General features: G+C 36.5%; 2 protein-coding genes and 1 pseudogene across 3 annotated transcripts; 1 reads left to right on the plus strand and 2 right to left on the minus strand.

Annotated features, from left to right (window-relative positions):
* Nucleotides 1-1881: 1881 nt before the first annotated feature.
* LOC137713753 (putative cyclic nucleotide-gated ion channel 20, chloroplastic) lies at nt 1882-8385 on the minus strand. 2 transcript variants are annotated; one of them, XM_088684190.1, is made up of 14 exons: nt 7925-8385; nt 7644-7718; nt 7019-7547; nt 6282-6473; nt 5984-6082; nt 5708-5845; nt 4903-5151; nt 4240-4503; nt 3747-3892; nt 3350-3427; nt 3045-3174; nt 2625-2871; nt 2391-2553; nt 1882-2208 (listed from the first exon to the last, which is right to left on the minus strand). In XM_088684190.1, exons 3-14 carry the CDS (start codon nt 7529-7531, stop codon nt 2055-2057), a joined length of 2373 nt encoding a protein of 790 aa, XP_088540316.1. In that variant the 5' UTR covers nt 7532-7547; nt 7644-7718; nt 7925-8385; the 3' UTR covers nt 1882-2054. The 2 variants fall into 2 exon arrangements, with proteins under 2 accessions (XP_088540316.1, XP_068309202.2); XM_068453101.2 differs by lacking the exon at nt 7644-7718 and having other exon boundaries at nt 7925-8378.
* Nucleotides 8386-13940: 5555 nt separating this feature from the next.
* Nucleotides 13941-14982, plus strand: LOC137713815 (germin-like protein subfamily 1 member 7). The gene is made up of 2 exons (XM_088684191.1): nt 13941-14166; nt 14344-14982. Exons 1-2 carry the CDS (start codon nt 14025-14027, stop codon nt 14910-14912), a joined length of 711 nt encoding a protein of 236 aa, XP_088540317.1. The 5' UTR covers nt 13941-14024; the 3' UTR covers nt 14913-14982.
* Nucleotides 14983-15314: 332 nt separating this feature from the next.
* LOC148691047 (secreted RxLR effector protein 161 pseudogene) lies at nt 15315-16076 on the minus strand (annotated as a pseudogene).
* Nucleotides 16077-17205: the final 1129 nt, after the last annotated feature.

Here is a 17205-nt window from a genome sequence, read left to right on the forward strand (position 1 = left end):
GCTAGAAAATTCAAATATATAGTGACAAAAACAATCAAACAATTCTCTCTTCAATATATGAAAATGGAGAAAAATATCGCAACATGCACGATTGAGATTACAAGTTCCGGTATGTTTTTGCTCACGACTCTCTAAAATGATGGTGAGGCTCACAACACATTATCATTCGATGAGTTTGATTTAATCTATCTACTACATAAATCTCGAAATTTAAACTAATCTAACTGTTATTACTAAGATGTGAAGAAAAATACACACAGGTTCAGGTGTAATGTGGTTAGAGAAGGAGTCTCATCTAAAGAAACCGTCTCACCTAAGGTTTAAGAATTAATATTGTAATCTAATTCTAATTGTGTTTTGATTTGTAGACATCCTTACTTGTACACCAAGTATATACGATTGTAGAATTATGTTTTTGTCTATGAATACAATTATCAAGTTTATAATTTTTCTATAATGGAGGTTTTCAGCATTAAACATTTGTTAATATTGTTTTATAAAACTGGTTTCATTTCATATTATACATATTTGCTTTTGTTTATATTTATCCGTAGCCTCCTCATCATCACCTGAAACTTGGTGCCTGTTCATCGATCTAAACCTAACTGCGAAAAATATATATATGCATACATAGATATATATGGGATAGTTATATAGTTAGCTAGAAAATGCTAGAAAATGCAAATTAAGGCATGCAGGGAGGTTGATAGTGACCATGTGGCTTTTAATATATATATGTATATATATATATATAGAGAGAGAGAGAGAGAGAGAGAGAGAGACTTAGAAGCTAAGAGCAGCTCCAGCGGGAGCAATTGCTCGAGGGACAGGCTGCGGAACAGGGCCTGATTGCTCGAGAGAGGAAGTCTAGCGTTGGCTGGCGAGTGAGCCCAAGCAGGCTCGAGATCCAGGCTCGTGGATTCGTGCCAACCCGAGCGCCCGAAGGCTGTCTGACGTGGGCTGACATCTGTGGCACTTCTCTCTCTCTCTTTCTCTTTGCCTGCGATTGAGGCATTCCTTCTCTGAAACCTTCGCATTGTGATGGCGTCGAAGGGTAAGGGGATCGCCGCAGGAGGTGGATTCTCCTGCGGGAAGCGTAAGCACGATGACAAGTCCGGTGGTGGCCGGAAGAGGAGCAACCTTAGTGTCCTTAGATTCTTTGAAGACGTCGCTGACGAAGCCGACGATGGCGAGACTGACTTCGATGACGGTATATTCCGTCTCTGATGTCTTTTATGGTCACATTTTCCATCTGGATTCGGATTTCTAGGGTTTTTGAAATGGGTATTTTTTTTTTGGAGCTTGCTTTGTGCGTATTGATAGATTAAACCTTCGTTAATTTCTTGCATTTCCTTTGTATATTTGAATTTCTGGCTTTTGTGGTTGCTTGTGGAGCTTCAATTTTTTTTTGAAGTGTGTGGTTAGGTTGCTTAATTTCTTTAACTTGTTTGCTGACCATAATGTAAATAATAACATGTGACGCAACGAGAATGATTAAAAATCTTATCCGAAATTACAAATAAAATTATTTTGTATTATTTTATAAATAAAAAAAAATACTAATATTTTATTCACTATTACCAGGGCTATTGAAGTGCAACGATGGAGATGCAAAAGACGATTACTGTTCATTAAGGACAATTACTATTCACTGGATGTATATCATAGTGTATTGCCTGGAGGAGGGTTCCCACGCTGGAACTGCTAAAGGCCACAAAATGGGGAAGCCCAAGTAGAACAACTGTAGGAGGTTCCCAAATTTCAATATAAAAAATTTCGAAATCGAACTTTCCCAAATAAATTATGGAATCAATGTTATCTCAAAATTTTCGGAACAAGATTCAAACTTTCTACATTTTTTTAATTTTCAAACAATAGGTGTGCGGAAATTATTTAAATTTTTTCTTTGTTATGAATTTGTTTTTTCAGTCAATTTAAATAGCTATTTTTTGTCTACTTTTATATCTCAAAGACCATCCATCATATTACATATTATACATAGATCAACTTCCTTGGAAAGGAAGGTACAATAACTAATACATATGCTAATTAGCTTATAACAATGCATGATTGGATTGGGATCGAGATTCGAGTTGAGAATGAGATTGAGACTGGGAGGTGTTGGCTCGCTGTAGGCATTTTTTCCTGTATCTCCATGCTACTTGAATGCATCTTGCTGCAAGGGCTCTCCAGTAAGGTGACTCATACCTGCCATAAAAACCAAACTTCAACATCAATGTTCTGTCATAAACCATTCCCCACATGCATCCTAGACGATTTCTTGCAGACCATGTATGCATATGTCACCAGTCTTCAATCGTGCATTTCGACAGAGATAATTCTCAAACATATGCATACATGAGATAGGAGTAACTTTAATAAAAAAAAACCTTATGGCTCCTTGAACACGTGGTTTGCGCAAGAATCTGGAGAAAACACTGGTGACTTCTTCAATGTCAGCTGCTCGGAGTGAAAATGCTTCAACGTTTGTTAAGCATCTTACCATCCTGTTGCTAAGCAACCGCTGTCCGGGAATCCTGATCTTTTTACCATCTGCAACAGAAACCACACTGATAAATTGATGTTGTTTTTTAAAATTTTTGAAGAATGCTCAAGACTTGTACCTTTGTTTACTGAAGAATGCTCAAGACACCATGCGAGAAGTTCCTCACCACAAACGTCTCCTTCAGATAAAGAAATTCTATTCCCATCTTCTCCAATGCTCTCCATTTTTCCCCTCACTATAAAAACCATCTTCTCGATGAGACCACCACGGTACAAAACTATACTTCCCTTGATGTATGTCTTTTGCCTTAGTCTTCCACAAATGGAATCTAAGATGGGTTCATCCATCAGGGCAAAAATTCGTACCTGCAGAATTTTCGGAATTTAGAACATGCATTATGAGTTAAAATGCGCCAAGCTGATAACTTTGAACCTTAATCAAATAATAATTCTAAGGAAAAATGAAGACCATCATTTAGTAAGTAAGCAGAAAATCGGATCATTATAAATTTATTATTCCGTGATACTAAGATGCTCACTTTCTTAATGAACGTGAAGAGATGGCGTCTTATATCCGTCTGAAGGTCTTCAGGCAGGACTTCCAAAAGCATTTCTTCATTTACTCCTCTGGTTGCTGCCCAATTGTACCGCTCAGCTTCTCGTACTCGCCTTCAGAGCACAATACATGAGGCTTTATCAGTAAAATTTTAACATCATAGACTTATCGATTTAAGAAGGGATTCTTCTTTTCATAAAGCATTAATTTATTTCTTTTACAATGGATAGTAAAACCTCATGCATAAGGAAATTCAAATGTCAAAATGACATTCTGAATACATCATACCTTCTAAGTTTGTCTGGTAAGCGTCTATGGCTCATCCACTGCTCAACATCACGACGTCTCAGGGACATTTCTAACCGTCTGTACAGAGAAACAGAGTTTCCTTTTCTTAAAACATAGCATAAGCAACACGGAAAACTAACTGGCGTTTTCTATTGCTCTATTTCTTTGAGATTTAATCAAAAGAATGAATCACATCATGGTTGCAGGTCACAAGTGAATGCTCATGGTATTTAATAATTCAATTAGCACACATAACTTCTAACTTTGAATTTCAGACAAACAGGAGAGAGTTACTAACATTTAAACAGCTGGATATGTACTCAGTAAAATATGCTACGATCGTGACTCTAAATGCAGGAATATTTAAGAAGAATAGATCCTAGGATAAAAGTCGTACCTCCGGCCAAGAGCCTGCAGAAAGTTCTGCATATTTCCAATGAGAAGAGCGAAAAGCAAGAGACCTAGGCCAATGATGGCCATTGTAAAAAGGACTTCCCAAACAAAATAGCTTGGAATTAAATTTCCAGCCAGGGTACTGATTTGCTGCATAACGTAAATCACATGGTTAATTTCATTCAGCTTTGTAATGAGACCATACCAAAACAAGCCTTACGCCAGGAGATAATGGAATGTAAATTTATTATTCAGTTAAGCACTGGTGCCATCAACTTTGAGCTTTCATTTCAGAATAATAAGATTCAGAACCAACTCAATTTAGCTTTGAACTAGGTAAGGGTCAAGTTTGTACCCCCTACAGTATAAGTTTTTGGTGTAGAATGGTAGTCAATCGCAAGACTGTGATAGACTATTAACTTAACTGAGTATAAAGTAAGAATTAAACAGTTATTTGAAATTATTTGGCCAAAAGAAGGGACAAATGAAAGCGGTACCTGGAATCCCCAAAACAATCCATACACATATCTAGTGACGATACTATTTTCTGTTGTAAGATTGACAGCTTGGCCGTAAATTCCGTAATCAAAGCCACTTGCAGTTAAACAAGCAGTAGCATTCACATTGTTTCTCCAGCTATCACGTAACGGATTATCTGCTTTAAGATCTTCAGTTTGACTTCCATGCCCACAATCTAGGAAGTCCATACACCCATGAATTGCAGAGTTATGGCAGGCCTCTCGAAAACATTGATTAACCCTCTGGGACAAGAAAGAGGGGAAGTAAGTGAGTGAATGAAAACCAACCTTCAGTCCGATATCCAATAGAATTCACTGCCTCTACATTATTTAAAACTCATGATGTTATTTATTACAATAGTGAAAAAAAGAACTATCAAATTAAATCATAATATTGCAGGTTTAAGCAAACAGATAAAGATGCAATTTTTCACATTTTCGCAGGCCTGAAAAGTTTCGATTGACTTAAGATAGTATGCAGGAAGAACTTATCAGATATTTCACTGTTTGACAAAAAGGTGAGAAGAGATTGTATATGAATCTTGAATAGTTCTGGACATACAAAATGAAGACACGCGAGAAACATAAAAATGTCTATCACGGGAAACTTCGAGAGTTAAGAATAAAATCTTTTCCACCCACCTGTAGCCCAAAGAGGTACCAGCACGATCCAACAACGTGGCCAGACAACACAAAAGTGAGAAGATTTATTATAAAATTTGCCCATGCTGACTCAAATATGAAGCCACTTGGAGTCTGCCCAGCAAGAAAAGGTAGAAACCTATACAACCTGGGAATATACTGAAGAAGAACTGCAGCACGTAAAAGATTTTTTGCATGGTTTGCTCCTGTTAATCCCGAGGTCTTTCGTAGAACTAACAGTATTATGATCTGTAAACAATTGAAAGAAGAACTTAGCACATGGGAAGAAAATATGTGCTTACATCAGACAGAACAAGTTACAATGTCATGTTAGCGTATAAATAGATATAGTGACTGATTCAAGTAATTTAGGGGATTGACAGGGCAGCAGGCATGGGTGATCATCCTCCCTCGGCAAAGCCACTGAAAACAGTTTTCTTCCATGGAAAAAAGCAATATACTATCAAGCACTTGTTAGCATGTCAGAATCACAAATTGCATCTGCCTTAAATCCTTCTTTCAATCTTTTTTTTTTTTTGCATAATATCTCCATTTAGCCATTGGATTTTCCTTACCAAACACTAATTTTTATACAGTGTCTAATCTAAGAGATAATTTATGAAAGAATTGTTTTCTATTGATATTCAACAATACTATAAAATTACATCATTCCATGAATTAAAACATGAGGAACTTGCTTGAACTATAAAATGGATGAAACAAAAAAAATACCAATACAGCGAAGGAAACCAAGAATACAGAATATGGCGCACATGTTGTGTGCGTGAGAGAAAGACATGTTTACCTGAGGCAGCGGTAATACAATAAAAAAGTCTAGTAGAAAATATCCTTGAAGGTAATTCAGAGCAATTTTCTTCGGATGGTCAACTAACTCACCAGCACCAACCACCCTCGACTCAGGAGCCACATAAGCCAATCTAAACTGCAGAGAGAGGGAGAGAGAGTGAGAGAGAGGGATTTATTTGTCTGCCAACGCTTGAAACCAATCAACTTATCTCATCCATAATTTATTTAACTTCTAAATTGAGATATGAATGGATGAGAGGGAAGGAAATCTTACCTGAAGGAGTATGTGCAGTAGGAGTATGAAATCAGTGATGCTTCTAAATACCACAAGTGTTGTCGTCAAGGGCCAATCAATAACTATACAGCTATTCTCCTACATTCAAAAACAGGGAAATCAAGTTCAAAAGGAAGCAATGTCACAATGAAATGAACCAAAAACGTTCTCTTCTTCTCCATAGAAAGCCTTACAAATAAATAACTACAATGTGTAAATTGGAAAACCAAACTAGTCCTCGGTCAACTGATAATTCCAATCTAATTCATGAAATGACAAGGAAGAACCCAGGAAATACCTTTTCAACGGACAGCAGGAAGAAAAACAATGGATCTACAAAAATTGATATTAAGCAAGAAATGACGAAAAACTTGTTCCACCGTTGCACAAATTTAGCATGAGGGTTCATAACTCCAGGAATATATGGACGCAGAAAAGAGAAAAATCTCCTTGCCCAGCCCTTGGCATCCCCATACAGAGCATTATGGAACTGCACACAGTTGAGAATAAAGGAACTAGGCATAAGTTTCTTGGAGTGCTTATATCTTGTCTTACCAAAAAATAAAAGAAATAGGGAAGCGATGATGAGAATATATTAATAAAGTACATATCGTTGCTAAATCTCAAGCAATAGTCGTATCAGTGAAACAAAAAAGGCAATACAAGAAAGAAAAAGGATATGCAATGCAGCTTGAGAGGAATTATTGCTTTGTAATTGCTTTTGCATACAGAGAATGTAAGTACAGATATTATTTCCATTCTCTCCAGAGTCTCCACGGCTATTAATTGCATTGTTAATAGAACAGATCAAATGAAAAGCAAACATGAATGAATGTAGTTGCTTCTTCTTTGTAACTGAGAAGAAGAGACAGGCAAGCTCCTGATCATTTGACAGGATTAGATGCAAAACTCGACATATTTACTAAGTGGCAATCATACAGAGCATATAAAAAAAGACAGCACCTAAATTTCTACAAATATTGTCCGCAAATTAAAAGAAAAAAAAAAATCCTCTGATTGGAGAGTGAAAAACACCTTGGGATCAAATATATCTGAGGCCCTTCGATGTTTCGCTTGAGCGGCCTTGAGATTGAATGTTGGGCAAGTTGTGCAGTAAGGATCATTGCACAGTCCCAGTTGGCCAGATCTCAGCAAGTGTTCATTTTTACCCACATAGTTTTCATCCTCCCATTCATTCTCAGTTGTTGCATTGGTAGAAGGAAACTTTTCTCCTGCAGGTTCCACCGCTTCTTGCCCTGCTGTTAGAGCTTGAACTGGCCGGAAAATGCTATCAGGCCTGCGGTTAGCATATAAGGGACCACTCATAGGTACGAAAAGAGTTTTGCTTTGACTCCTTAATGGACCAGTATGACCTACAAGTCTAGGTTTCCCTTCATATGACGAGTCCACAGAGCTCATAGGGATGGAAACTGATGCACTTCGGGTTCGGGACATAAATTTGTCGAGGTTTAGCTGCACATTATCGTCTGAGTATTGCGGGTGAGTGTCTGATAGCATGGGTACCTCATCTTTATCATAACCAGCCATTTCTCACAAATTGAACCTAAAAACGAAGAAGCCAAGATAAAATTATACTACATAAGTATTCATACCAGTTCAATTAAATTACTTTCGAGTAGAATTACAATACAATTAGTACAATGTTTGAAGCACATTAGTGATCATGCTAGTTAGCTCCATTTAAGTTCAAAAAGTTGTTGTTTGTCTTCGTTTTCTGCAGGGAACAAAGCTTAAATGTATCAAAGAACACCATAAGACAAATTCTGTTGCAAATTACTAGTTCCAAATTTTTAATTTCTAGTTTCAAGGCATCAATTTGCAGTTTTAATTAGAAAAAACAAAAGAATATAAAGAGGAAAAGGGGTACATTTTAATCCATCGGAGTTCAACAAATCCTTAAATAAAAGGTGTGAAATTTACCTGAATAATTCGAAAGAGAAGCAGAGCTCAACAAGGGTTGCACCAGAAACCAAGAATATTAACTCTTGTGATCATCAATTAGCCAACAAATTAAATAAAGATACATTCTCATCACAAGGAAAGAGAGAGAGAGAGAGAGAGAGAGAGAGAGAGAGGGGCCGGCGAAGACTAAAAGAGCTGACTAAGGACTTGAGGACTAAACAAAAGAGGGAAGCTTGGAAATTCCAAGGGAAGCGTAGGAAAGGGGTGTTTGACTGTTTGTGATTGGAATTGGGGAGATTGAAGTTTCCTGGAGCAAGGAGGGGCGGACCGGACACAATAATCTAACGACTACCGGACAAGACAATCCAATGTCCGTGATCCTTGTTTAATTTTATTCTTGCGACTTTGGTAGGCGGGTTGGCTTGACAGTTAACACCCCCTCCGGTTAACTCGTCTCTAGACAAAAACTTTACACGCACAAAAGAAAAAGAAAAAGAAAAAGAAAAGAAAAACAAAGAAGCTTGTTCGCTTGCTGCATCATTATTTGTTTTAGCTGCATATTCATTTGTTTAATATTAAATTTACTGTTGATATCTACGACCACATGACATCATCTTGGGATAAAATTTAGAACAGGACGGAAGAGTACTTTTATACTTTAATACATGATGATGTAAATACCCGAGGAGGGTAGGAGGGTATGAGGGTAGGAGCTGAACTGACCTCCATCCTCTAGGCACTTGGAATTCCAAGGTTGATGTAATAAGCCTGTGGTCCTACAGATTATATTCCAAATTAATTATTCGCAAATCGCAAGCATCACACCCTTTGGGTGTGTGACCAGCCATGCTGGTACCATTACCAAACATATTTACCACTAATTAATTGGAAGTTATGATATTTCCTTTTCAGAAATTTACTTGAAATTTCATACCTTATAGTAATACTCATTCTATATTCAACTTGATAATTCTTGGATATAAAGAGGTAATTTCATGCAACACAAAACTCATCCAACGACAAAAAATTATTATAGTTTTTAAAGAATCAAAACAGATGAACCGTTGGATGAAATTTGAAAAGTCCGGATCATTTGATTCGGTGGCCTTGGTGAAAGAGATCCAGAGAGGATCTCTTTCCGTAATTTTAATGTTTTTATCAAGTTTGTTAATTAAGAATAAATTGTAGCAAGAACTTTTTGAGTGTTCACTTGTGATTTACTTGGACTTACATGAGAATTTCGTCTGCACTGGATACTTATTTGGGCCTATACCCACCTAGATTTGGGCCAAACTTCTGTCTAGCTATATTTTTTGCTACTTTGCTCATTTCATAAAGTATTCTACCGGGTTTAACGACAACTATATTCGTTGTCCAATTAATGAAACATAAGTACCACTAACTACAAGATTACTACAAGGGAAATTCTCCTTTACTCATTGTTTTTCATGAGCAAGCAGTTGAGATTTAACCAAATGAGCTTTGCTTTTGTATTGCATGTGCCACTACATGAGTTTGGACCCCATCAGCTCTATAATGTTATATAATCTAACAAATATATTATTTGACAAAAAAATAAAAAAAATAAAACTTTCTTTCTACGGTGCAAGTGGAATTTGACAAGATCAAAATTTGCGGAATGTTTATATATAATTATGTATTGTCAACGTGAGTTCCCTTCCGTTGTCAACAATAATATTAATTAGTGTGTTTGAGAAAACCAATTCCGTTATTCGTAGAGAGAGGATTACTTTGGAATACTTCAATTGGCTTAGCTACTTATACCTTTTTTAATACTTGCATTTCCATTTGGAGAAATGAACTCATTCTTTCACTTGCAAATAACGTATACTCATCGTAAAATTTTTTGTAACCGAACCGTCCAATATCTTAACTTTTACTTGAAGATTATCCCTACAAAAAAATCATTCATATTCGAAATGGTTTAGTTGTTTAGATGTACCAAATAAGTTCATAGTGTAGGTACCAAATAGAATATTCGTGATAAACTATCTAATTATTTGATACATTTGGATAATTAAAGATTTCTAATTCGAATGTTTTTTTGTAGAAATAATCTTCAAACAAAGGTTAAGATATTGAACAATTCTGATTATAAAATATCTACAACAAAAATACATTATTTGCAAGTTGAAAAAAAAGACAAGTATTATTCTTTTAATATTGTGTACGTCGTTTGACCAGATTTTCCCTCCTCCTAAAGAAAAACACATTATTTGCAAGTTGAAAAAAAAGACAAGTATTATTCTTTTAATATTGTGTACGTCGTTTGACCAGATTTTCCCTCCTTCTAACAACTCTTGTTCTTTTTGATACTAGTTTAACTCATTTCCTCTACATCTTCCTCGTTTTATAAATAAGTATATTTTATATACCTAATAGATAGACCTTTATTAAAGGCAGACCCCTAATGCAAAGGAATCTCCATTAAAAAAAAAAATAAAATGAGGATTAGGTGTATGGCTCACTCAACATAGAACTTCAATGATCCAAACCGTTTATTTTGTAAGTCTCGATTTATAGATATTCTTTGCAAAAATTCAATTCAATCCAAAATCATTTGCCTATTTAATTATCAAGATAAAATTTCATTGTTTCTTATATAACAAAATATTCGTTAATTTTTTTTATCTCAATTAGATGTCTTAAATATTTTTGATTTGGCTAATATTTTGTAAGGATGATCTATGAGATGCAACTTAAAAAATAGACGATTTAGATCGTTAAAGTTCTATATGGTGTGGACCCCATAACTAATTCCTATTTTTATATAAACATAAAGATCCCTACCCTTAAGGGCTTCCTTATTAAAGGTACCCTTAGCCGGATATTCTTCGTTTCTTCTTTTTCAAGCAAAATTATATATTGTATATTGAAACACCAAATAATGGAACTTAGTCAAATTATTTATGTGCTTGAAAATTCTAACATAAGTAGCTTCTAATTTCAACTGTTAAATGCATGGTTGATCGGCCTTTTTTTTATTCTTGTTTTGTAGTTTTTATTTCCGGCTATCTTAGTTAGGATCGATTTAATTAGTTACTGTTTGGGTTAATTGCATAAACATCTTTAAGTTTTACAGTGTTTTTACAAAACTCCTCGAGGTTGGCGTCAGTTGACTCCTCATTATAGTAGGATTTGACACCTTGTAATCAGGATAGGGGTTATTAGTTTTATTCTTTCCTTGTATCATATATTTACGAAGCATTCCAAAACCCTAAATTAGCACATACGAACCAAGGTTTTTGCTGGGAATGAGTTGGGGAAAGGGTAGATGGTGATTGTCTGTGGGTCCGCAGTGAAAAAACTAATGGAAGTTAGATGTTTGGATTCAAGGGAGGAGAAGATGGAGGAGGAGAAGATGTGAGATTCTGTCAAAAAAATTAGTTTGTTTTAATGTTTTATAAATTTCTAATTTGATTTCTTTTTCTTTTTATTTATAATGGTTTTTTATTTTCATTTTGTTTGTAAGTAATTATAAGGGTAGATTTGTCCTACTAAGATGATTTTTTGACCAAAAGAGATTATGTGAAACTAAATTAAAACTGAAGGGAGTATTAGTGTAGTATTTCAAACGTAAGAAAGTTTTATGAAAACATAATAAACCTGCGGAGTGTTACTATAATTAACCTATTGAAAACACCTATACGTGCATGCATGTTTTTTTTTTTTAATTTATTTATTTTTTGTCATTATTTAAGCGTGGGGGTGGGGGAATCGAACTTGGGTGAGGTGGGAGTTTCTTTGGCTCTAGTGCCACTGCAACTAGGCCCCCATCCTCGTGCATGCATGTGTTAGTGTACAACCTTAATTATTATCAAAATTTCTAACGAACAAAAGAAATGCAAAAAATGCAATATTAGGACAATCGACCATATGAAAAAATGCGATCTGGTCAGTGGCTTATTGCGAAAAGAAATGGTACAAATTAATATTAAATTTTAATCCAAGACGGCAAGACCAGTTCAATTAAGTTGTAATTACAACCAAGTCTTTAGCTGCTTCTAAAATGATCCAAGTCTTTACCTGCTTCTAAAAATTAATCCAAGCCTTTACATGCTTCAATTATCTACAGGGAAAATCCAAGACCAGTTCAAAATAAATAAATAAAACTTTCTTTCTACGGTGCAAGTGGAAGTTTGACAAGATCAAAATTTGCGGAATGTTTATATATAATTGTGTATTGTCAACGAGAGTTCCCTTCCGTTGTCAACATGAATATTAATTAGTGTGTTTGAGAAAACCAATTCCACTGTCCGTAGAGAGAGGATTACGTTGGAATGCTTCAATTGGCTTAGCTACTGATACCTATTTTGATACTTGCTTTCCTATTTGGAGGAATGAACTCATTCTTTTACTTACAAATAATGTATCATCGCCATAAAAAGTTTGTAACTGAAACCGTCTAATATCTTAATCTTTACTTGAAGATTACTATACAAAAAATCATTCATATTCCAAAATCATTTAGTTGTCTTGATGTACCAAATAAGTTCATAGTGTAGGTACTAAGCAGCATATTTGTAATATTAAATCGTCCAACTATTTGATATATTAGGACAACTAAACAATTCGAATTCGAATGTTTTTTTTGTAAAGATGATCTTCAAATGAAGATTAAGATATTGGACAGCTCTGATTATGAAATTTCTACAACGAAGATACATTGTTTGCAAGTTGGAAAAAATGCAAATAAGAAAAGTAAGAAAAAGGACATTCTTTCTCTCTCTAGAAGCCCAAATCCACAGCCTCATCTCCAGCTTCAAGTTTCAGCCGTTGCCACTTGCTCTTGCTTGGGGTAGGCGACAGCCCGCTACTCTTTCCCTCCTTTGCCTTTTCCATCTTCTTCCTCCTCTCTTACTTCCTATGCCTCATCCCCCTCCCCCTTTTCCCTCTCCCCTTCTCAGGCTCTTTTCGTTTATTCCTGATTCTCCCTGAGTTTATCACAATTTTCCTAAGTCGAGTCTTGTTTATCACAATTTTCCTAAGTCGAGTCTTAACTATCCCCTGAGTTTGTATCAAATATGGGCTTCATGCCCCTTATCTGGCATCTTTTACCTACTTTTATTGCTTTTTGTCTTTTAATTTTCTTTCCTCCCTCCTCCTTAGCTGTGATACTCCATCCCCATTCCATCAGGCACTCGGATAGACGGGCTCTGATTAGAATTGGATGCCAAATCTACTACCCTCCCTCAATTCCCCTCCCCCAATCGGCATCCTAGGCATGTTGGATCTCTATCGAGGCCAAGTATTGGGTATTTTACATACTCCTTAGCCTCACTCTCTACCACATGATACTTTTTTGTATATATTTGCAGAGCACAATTTTTTCCATTTTGATCTTTGCGATTTCTAAGGAAGAAGTTGGGAGACTTCTATTGGACACCCAGGGTCAAAAATGCCATTTCACTGTATAAAACACACAATAACCTAAATTTACAGAGCAACTCGTGGGCTAAAAAGTCATAACATTGGCGAAGGAACAGTGTTTTAGGCTTTTTTTCTCTTTTAGTATATATATAATTTCCGGCTCTCGAGATCGATTTAATTAGTTACTGAAAACACCTATACATGCATGCATGTTTTAGTGTAACAAATTTAATTTTCATCAAAATTTCTAACGAACAAAAGAAATGCAATACAATTTTTCAATTTTAAAATAATATTTAAATTACACTAAGAGGATAGAGAGTTCGAACCTAAGTGTAACACAGATTTTATTATTACGAAAATGGATCACCTGCAAAAATGTGGTATATATGGTCAGTGGTTTATTGCGAAAGGAATTGGTACAAATTAATATTAAATTTAATCCAAGACCAATTCAATAAGGAGTAACTACAACCAAGTCGCTAGCTGCTTCTAAAAGTATCCAAGTCTTTACCTGCTTCTAAAAATTAATCCAAGTCTTTACCTGCTTCGATTACCCACAGGGAAAATCCAAGACCAGTTCATCATCAGTCTCTCTTGCTAATATATAAATACAGAAGTGTCCCCATGCATAATTTTCATCCATCTCGAACCAACTCATCATCAGATCATCTAGTTAAATACAAGTTCCACGTCCTTGCTAATCCCCTATAGACTATAGCTAGCGATGAAAGGAGTTCATTTCCCTGTAACTGCTGCTGCCCTGTCAGTATTAGCATTCGCCACCCTCCTTGCCTCTGCCTCTGATCCCGATCCTCTTCAGGACTTTTGTGTAGCAATTAATAACACCGATTCCGCTGGTACGTATACTTATATGTTTAATTATGTAAAAACAATATCCTTAATTAAGATTCCATTCAGTACAGAGAGTACGTAGGAAATAGCAAGGCCTAAACCCTAACTATATGATTTTGCATGGCTGATGGCTCATCATCCATGCATGTACAACACCTACGTACATAAAAAAGATTTAATTTGCTTGTGTGTATCATTGCGAGCAGTGTTTGTGAACGGGAAGTTCTGCAAGGACCCAAAACTTGCATCAACAAACGATTTCTTCTCTGACAAGCTTCGGTACCCCGGAAACACATTGAATCCGGTCGGTTCAATTGTCACGGCGGCGAACGTGGATAATATACCCGGACTCAACACTCTCGGCATATCCTTTGCTCGCGTAGACTTTGCACCAAATGGCCTCAATCCTCCTCACACTCACCCTCGTGCCACGGAGATCCTCATAGTCTTGGAAGGCTCACTCTACGTCGGATTTGTCACATCCAATGGCGACGGCAATCGGCTGTTCACCAAAGTGTTGTACAAGGGAGATGTGTTTGTATTCCCAATCGGTCTCATTCACTTCCAACTCAATGTCGGAAAAACCAACGCTTTGGCCATAGCCGGTCTCAGCAGCCAGAACCCAGGAGTGATCACCATTGCGAATGCAGTCTTCGGATCCAACCCTCCCATCAACCTTGATGTTTTGGCCAAGGCATTCCAGGTGGACGATAATGTGGTTGATTATCTTCAGAAACAGTTTTGGTACAATAACAGTTAATCAGAACGACACACAAATTATATGAAATCTAATATTAAATAAATAAGAAGATCATGGTTTGATTTGCTTATGTAATGATTGTTGGAACTGAACTAGGTCACTAAGAGTTTTGAGAATGCAAAGTATGAAAGCACTGGTATACTCGGGAGAATTCTTATTAGCTTGAAACAAACAACTTCGGCTATTAAATAGCCTTACATCAAACAGGAAATCAAATAACAACCCACGATTATACAGGACCTAAAATCGTGGTGAGTGACTAGGTTAAACAGAAAACAACTTGTCCCTCAAGTATATGAGGGTTATTAGCATGTCCAGGAATAAAGCCTAGAATAAAGGAACCCTAACAACTAGACTTTTGACTATTTCAACATCCTCCCTTAAACTGAATACCATTGATATTCAGTTTATTCCAGGGTATTCACGAACACCCATTAACTCTCGCATCTTCAAAAACACTTCAAGCTTTAACGGCTTTGTCATGATGTCTGCAATTTGTTCTTGAGTAGAACACTGTAACAGCTCCACAACTCCATCTTTGACAAGATCTCGAAAGAAATGAAACCGAACATCTATGTGTTTACTGCGACCATGCATTACCGGATTCTTTGAAAGTTTAATGGTTGAGACATTATCACAATAAACTACTGTTGGACCACTTTGCCTCAAACTTAAACTCCCCAGAATTCTTCTTAACCACACCACTTGACATGCACTTGAAGCTGCAGCTATAAACTCTGCTTCAGTAGTAGAGAGAGTAACCACTGGTTGTTTCTTCGAAGACCATGAAATTGCACTTGAATTCATCATAAAAACATAACCTGAAGTGCTTTTTCTGTCATCTTGATCACCGGCATAGTCACTGTCCGTGTAGCCAATAAGCTCTTCATCTCCTCCCTTCTTGTAAAACACCCCAAAACCAGTGGTGACTTTCATGTACCTTAAAATCCTTTTAGCTGCCATTAGATGAGTCTCAGTAGGATGCTCCATATACCTACTAATCAAACTTACAGTGAACATAAAATCAAGACTTGTAGCTGTTAAGTACATGAAACTTCCTACCATCTGTTTATAAAGCGTGCTATCAACCTTCACCCCCTTTTCATCACGAGTTAGTTTAAAGCCAGGAACAACAGGGTTATGCACTGAGTTGCATTGATCCATATTAAACCTTTCCAACACTTCCTGTGCATATTTTCGTTGACTGATGAATATTCCATCCGTTGCCTGCACCATTTCTATGCCAAGAAAATACCTCATTTGTCCGAGATCAGTCATGTCAAACTCATCCATCATGGACCTTTTAAATAGCTCAAACAATGACTCATCATTTCCAGTGAATATAAGATCATCAACATAGAGGCATACAATTAAAGTTTTACCTTCATTTGCTGCCTTAATGAACAGTGTATGCTCGTAGGGACATTTATTGAAACCTTCCTTGATGAAGTACGACTCTATTCGACTGTACCATGCCTGTGGAGCCTGCTTGAGTCCATAGAGTGCCTTTTTGAGATGATATACCTTGGACTCACTCCCCTTATGTTCATAACCAGGTGGTTGTTCAATAAACACTTCCTCATCAATTGCACCGAGCAAAAAAGCTGATTTGACGTCGAGTTGGTAAATCTTCCAACTCTTTTGTGCAGTAAGAGAAATGACCACTCATATTGTATCCAGTCGAGCCACTGGTGCAAACACCTCAGAGAAATCAACTCCATATTGTTGACTATATCCCTTTGCAACAAGCCGAGCCTTGTACTTGTCCACCTCCTCATTTTCATTCAGTTTTGTCTTGAAAACCCACTTCACTCCAATAGTTTTTCCCCCCAGATGGCAGATCAGTCAACTCCCACGTATCATTATTCTCTATAGCTTATATTTCTCGATCCATTGCTTGTCTCCACTTCTCACTCTTCACGGCATCGTAATAAGTTGTTGGATCACCATTAGTAAACAAGGCTAGGTGAGCCAAGTTTACATTTTCTTCATCAGAGAGACCCTCGCCAGTTTCATAATCTTTCATCCAGATTGGTGGTCTTCGAGTTCGTCCTTCTTAAGATGCACTGCCTTCAGCCGTGACTTCTGTAGACATCGAAATTTCAGTAAAATAAATGTTAACCAATATCTTAAAATTACAACATTTATTTACTTCACCAACCTCACACACTTACTTCACCTACAACATCCACCTACTTCACCTACAACCTCCACTCACTTCACCTACAACCTCCACTCATTTCACCAAAAAAATGAATGGTGGTGATTCACTCTCAAAGCCTATAAATAGGCT

The sequence above is a fragment of the Pyrus communis genome, chromosome 14, assembly GCF_041283825.1.
Source record: "Pyrus communis isolate YQ-2024b chromosome 14, ASM4128382v1, whole genome shotgun sequence".
NCBI classification, from domain to species: Eukaryota; Viridiplantae; Streptophyta; class Magnoliopsida; order Rosales; family Rosaceae; genus Pyrus; species Pyrus communis.

What these genes read in the sequence shown, in the direction of transcription:
- LOC137713753 (XM_088684190.1), bottom strand. Translation starts at nt 7,531, where the DNA reads ATGGCTGGTTATGATAAAGATGAGGTACCCATGCTATCAGACACTCAC. An exon ending in TCCTGCTGTCCGTTGAAAAG is followed by an intron (nt 6,083 to 6,281) that starts GTATTTCCTGGG and finishes TTTTGAATGTAG; the next exon opens with GAGAATAGCTGTATAGTTAT. An exon ending in TACTGCACATACTCCTTCAG is followed by an intron (nt 5,846 to 5,983) that starts GTAAGATTTCCT and finishes CTCTCTCTGCAG; the next exon opens with TTTAGATTGGCTTATGTGGC.
- LOC137713815 (XM_088684191.1), top strand. Translation starts at nt 14,025, where the DNA reads ATGAAAGGAGTTCATTTCCCTGTAACTGCTGCTGCCCTGTCAGTATTA. An exon ending in CGATTCCGCTGGTACGTATA is followed by an intron (nt 14,167 to 14,343) that starts CTTATATGTTTA and finishes TTTGCTTGTGTG; the next exon opens with TATCATTGCGAGCAGTGTTT.